The sequence below is a fragment of the Lissotriton helveticus genome, chromosome 6, assembly GCF_964261635.1.
Source record: "Lissotriton helveticus chromosome 6, aLisHel1.1, whole genome shotgun sequence".
Lineage (NCBI taxonomy): Eukaryota > Metazoa > Chordata > Amphibia > Caudata > Salamandridae > Lissotriton > Lissotriton helveticus.
The window spans coordinates 2,084,883,774-2,084,888,591 of NC_136067.1; the positions used below are offsets into that span (position 1 = coordinate 2,084,883,774).

At 37.7% G+C, this 4,818-nt stretch overlaps 1 protein-coding gene across 1 annotated transcript; it reads left to right on the plus strand.

The window, feature by feature from the left end:
• The first annotated feature begins 3,069 nt into the window (after positions 1–3,069).
• LOC144763039 (olfactory receptor 2D3-like) lies at positions 3,070–4,002 on the plus strand. The gene has a single exon (XM_078648351.1). It carries the CDS (start codon positions 3,070–3,072, stop codon positions 4,000–4,002), a length of 933 nt encoding a protein of 310 aa, XP_078504477.1.
• Positions 4,003–4,818: the final 816 nt, after the last annotated feature.

Consider the following 4,818-nt stretch of genomic DNA (forward strand, 5'->3'; position numbering starts at 1 on the left):
GAGCCCAGCCACCATCTCGAGAACAGGCACACCATGCGGTCACCAACACAAGCTTAGATAATTAAACTCTACATGAATGCAGGTGAGATCCTTACTTGGTTGTGTGACGTGTAAGCGGGCGTGATTCTCACACCACCACATCGGTTTTCTTCTGCTGGCTCGAAGTGTATTAAGGCTTTTGAAGCTTACTCTTACCCTCTGAACACCGGCCGGCGTGCCACGGAGGTCCGACCTCAGGCCTCTGGAGGCAAGATTTAACTGTTGAAAGCCGGTTCCAGTGTGTACATCGTCGCTGACTGAGTCACTGCTGAAGTCCTAAGTTACTGACTGTCTATATGTCCGATCTAGACGCTCCAAGGTCGGAGAGATACTATAAAGCTTGTACCACTAGGACAGAGACATCTTCCTGCGCTCCAAGCCACCCTCTAATATATATACTTTTTAAAGTAGATTATGTGTATATACTGTTTTTTTAACATTAAAGCTAGTTAGTTTTGTGTTTATTAATGATGATGTAAATATTTTGGTGATATTGCAGTCATTGTTGTGTGACATGATATTTTTGAAAAAATATATGCTTATTTAAAGGTAATGATATTTTTTGTAAAAAGCAATATTTTTAACAATATTTGTGTCCTCGATACTTGTGGTTTTATTAGTTAAGTATAGGATGGTGATATTCTTGTTACAATATTCATTTTCTGATATTTTTGTACATATCAATATTGCGTGCATCCATATTATCTCAGTGAACTGAGATGTTTATCATTGTTGTGATTGGAGACTCATATTGTCTTACTACAACAAATGCAGGGAGATAAGTACAAGAAAATGTGTGAGCACTGTGTAACGCCAAATTTGGCAACATTGACATTTTCAAATCCAGCGTACCCCAGTGTTTTCCCTAGCTTTGACTCTAAAAGAGCTGCTGAGCGCCAGTGTAAGCAGCCTTCCTGTCTATGAGGAGTTCTTTCACCTGAGTGGTTTAGTGTGCTGCTTCTTCTGCCAAACTGATTGCCCTTCTCCTTACACTGTTCATCTCCTTCACTCATTGGGTCTTCAACTATCTAGATCAGGTCCAAATATTAAATTTAAACCCTGGTAAGGTAATGATCATTCAGAGTGATACCTTGTTTCATTGACATTCAAAGGTTATATATCACCCACTGTGTTGACACTCACTGGTTCCTGGCAAACAAAAAGATTGAATTCAAGATGTGTCACCCAGGTCGGAGATGTGCTGGTATAGAACAAGAAGTTTGTTAGTAACTTTGAGAACATGCTTTGAACTGACACCAGTAGATTTCTCTGAGCATCAGCCCCAAGTGAAGATATTAGATCTGCTGTATAGAGACACTTGTACTCACTGCAATGTGGACTGAGACTGACTACAATGCAGAGATGGGTAGGACTCAAAAGGGCCAAAGGAACAACAAAAGTCTTTCCCTCCACTCATCAGAATGGAGACCAATATGGATATGAACTGCAACAGTCGACCGAATTTGTAATGGAATAGAAAATCAGCCTCAAAATAATAACTAGAATACAGGACAGACAAGACAGGAAGGAGACAGGGAGAATGCCAATACAAGGAGTTATGAGCAGGGCTTCAGAAATCAGAACAGGGGTACAGGGATCAAGAGCAGGCTGTGCTTAACAGGCACTAAGACAAAGAATGCCCTGCTAGTACATGTAGTAAACACAGAAATTCAGAGCAAGGTCATAACAGAAAATCATAACAAGGAAACAAAGGGTACTACTGCTAACTCAGTGAGTTCATGGTTATAATTAATTCCAACACAAAAAACACAGAAATAAGGCTGAAGGTAAGGTGAAACTGAGCTGTAAAGAAAACAGATAAAGCAGGGAAGCTGACACTGCAAACAGCAGTAGCAGGAATCAGCACTCCTCTCGGATTTTAAGGATTCAACAATGCATGCAACTGGAGAAGAAAGCAGGAGCTCCAATAACATAAGTTAAATCCCAAACGCTGAATGCTGAGGCGAGTCTTAATTCCCTCCTCCAGTTCACAAGCACACAGGGACATTGGGACTCAGAATAGGTGTGAACCAGCTGCAGTACAGTTCAGGGGATGACAGTTAAAGATTCTCCTCCAGATCTCAGCCTGAAGGAGTGCATTGAAGTTCATGGAAGCAGGCATAACAAAAATGTGGAGAGGGTCAGGGAACGGATCTTGTTTCTAAACATGGTAGTTTTCATGCAAGAGAGCACGTGGGCATGCTGGAAATGGCAGGACAGAGTACCAAGTATAATAAGATTTATCGAAAGGCGCATTTCTAGCTCTCAGGTTTGGGTAAGATACACATGCACCATAATGCATTAGTGGTTGGAAAGTAAAGCCTAGAATGGAATATGGAGTGAATCTAATTTCCAGGAGGGTTAGTAAAGTAATGCACACTAAACTGCAGCATAGGTTCCAAACGAGTGTTCATTACAACATCTGGCTCAAAGAAGGTCTTCAAGTAGTGCATCCAATGGCAGTATCGAAGGATCCTGACAGATGCGTTGCCTAGGAAATAAGGTTTTATTTGCTCTAGTGCTTCAAGAGCTCACTTATGGTTTTGTAACAAATTCACTCTCCATAAGGTTCAAATGTATTGGGGCAGACCCCTACAGGTTCAACGCTCATCCATATGAAATTACCCTTTTTCATGATGAACACTACAGAAAAGTTGACGAAGGTTTAAAGACTGACTTGTTCTCAAATGCCAAATGGCTTCCCTTATACTAATATAGTTAGCAAGATGTCTTATCCAAATACTGTCCATGGTCAAAAAGGTAGGAAGTGATGCTTCTCTGACAACTGTAAGTCTTGCTTACCTATATATTTCTCAAATGCGAACATCTGGCGATGCTGAAGGATAAGCAGATACAAATGCTCCGGCATTCAAGCAGTGTAAGCGTGAATAGCAGATTTGATTAGGACAATCTTCCAGTGCACCTTGATGTCTTGTTATTCAATGTTTTAATGTGACCATCTAGTTTCTTTCAAAAAGAGTTTACTATGTTAATTTCCTTAATTTTTACAGACAAAAGGAGTGGAAATTAATGGAGAAGAGGAACACAAGCATAGTGACAGAGTTCATTCTGCTGGGGCTATCTGAGGATCCAAAAGTGCAGATGTTTCTCTTTGTGTTATTCTTAGTGATATACGTGGTCACTATCACGGGAAACCTTTTCCTGATCACAGCCTGTATCCGTGATCCTCACCTTCATACTCCTATGTACTTCTTCCTGGCTAACCTCTCTTTCATTGACATCTGCTACTCATCAGTGATTGTCCCTAACCTGTTGAACCAGCTCATTGTTTCAAGGAGAATGAGCTTCTCCGGATGTGCACTTCAAATGTACACTTACCTGCTTCTGGCCTGTACAGAATCTATGGTCCTAGCAATCATGGCATATGATTGCTATGTTGCCATCACATTCCCATTTCAATATACAGTCATAATCAGCCAATCAGTTTGTAGAATGTTCATTAGTTGTTCCTGGATAAGTGGCAGTGTGCTGGCACTTCTAAGTGTTGTTTACACTTTACAATTGCCTTTATGTGGTAACAATGTTATTCAGCATTTCTTTTGTGAAGCAACAACTTTCTTAAAGATGTCGTGTGTGGGCACCTTCATCCCTCAAGTTATGTTTGTCATTGTTGCTATCTTTTCGCTGATGGCCCCAACCCTTGTAATTCTCATTTCCTACATCCGCATTGTCATCACTGTTATAGTAATGCCCTCCTCTGAAGGCAGATACAAAGCCTTTTCTACTTGTGCATCTCACCTGACTGTTGTCACAATGGCTTATGGGTCAGCTATGTCTTTGTACCTGAAACCAGTATCTAAAACTGCAAATAACCAGGATAAAGCAGCCTCCTTGTTTTACACAGTGATGCCTGCATTGCTAAACCCCATGATATACAGCCTGAGAAATAAAGATGTAAAGATGGCTCTGCGAAACGTTATTGTAGGAAACATCCCACATTAGATATTTTACATGTGGTTAATTCATGTTGTAAACATAAGAATAAAAGTTTAAAAAACACATGAAACAAAACAAAGAGTGGTAAATATGTACTATATACCTATAAATTGTACTAGGTTTCTTAAACATAATATCACATGATGTCATTGGTGGATGGGAGAACAGTCTACCTCTCCTCATATACACATATATGTATATATGATGTTTGACAAATAATTTATCAAAAAAATAATGAACATTTAAAATCTAAATTGTAGCGCATTATGTTAAAGAATGTACAAACTAAAGCAGTAACAAATACAATACTACAAGAAAAATTGAAGTAACTGAATTATCAGTACACATTAATTTCAAAATATTATGAACTTAAATATTTAAGAAATAACCTAGAACTTAATACATTTATTTACAATGAACAGACACACAGTGTATTAAAAATCATTGAATTATTTACAATATTAAATATATTTTTTTACCAATTAATTATACAAATATTATTTTTTAATTTATCTATGACTTACATGATCAATATACAACCAATTAAAAGTTCTAAAATAAAAAATGTATGAACAATTAAAAACTACATATAAAAAACTTTTTCACTGCATTCTGCTACAAATGCAATAACCTGCCAACAAAATAATACATTTAAATAAAATAACTAGACATTTGTATTATAAAAAAATAAATGAACTATTCTAAGAAATAACTTGAAGTATCTTGATGTATCTTAACATTAAACTACTTATAGTGCAGAAACTAATACAACACAAAAGAATTATTAAAAAGTGATAATCTGAACAGCTATATTAAAAAAAC

Bases quoted from the DNA above. Each gene is read 5' to 3' on its own strand.
- LOC144763039 (XM_078648351.1), top strand. From the start codon at position 3,070: ATGGAGAAGAGGAACACAAGCATAGTGACAGAGTTCATTCTGCTGGGG.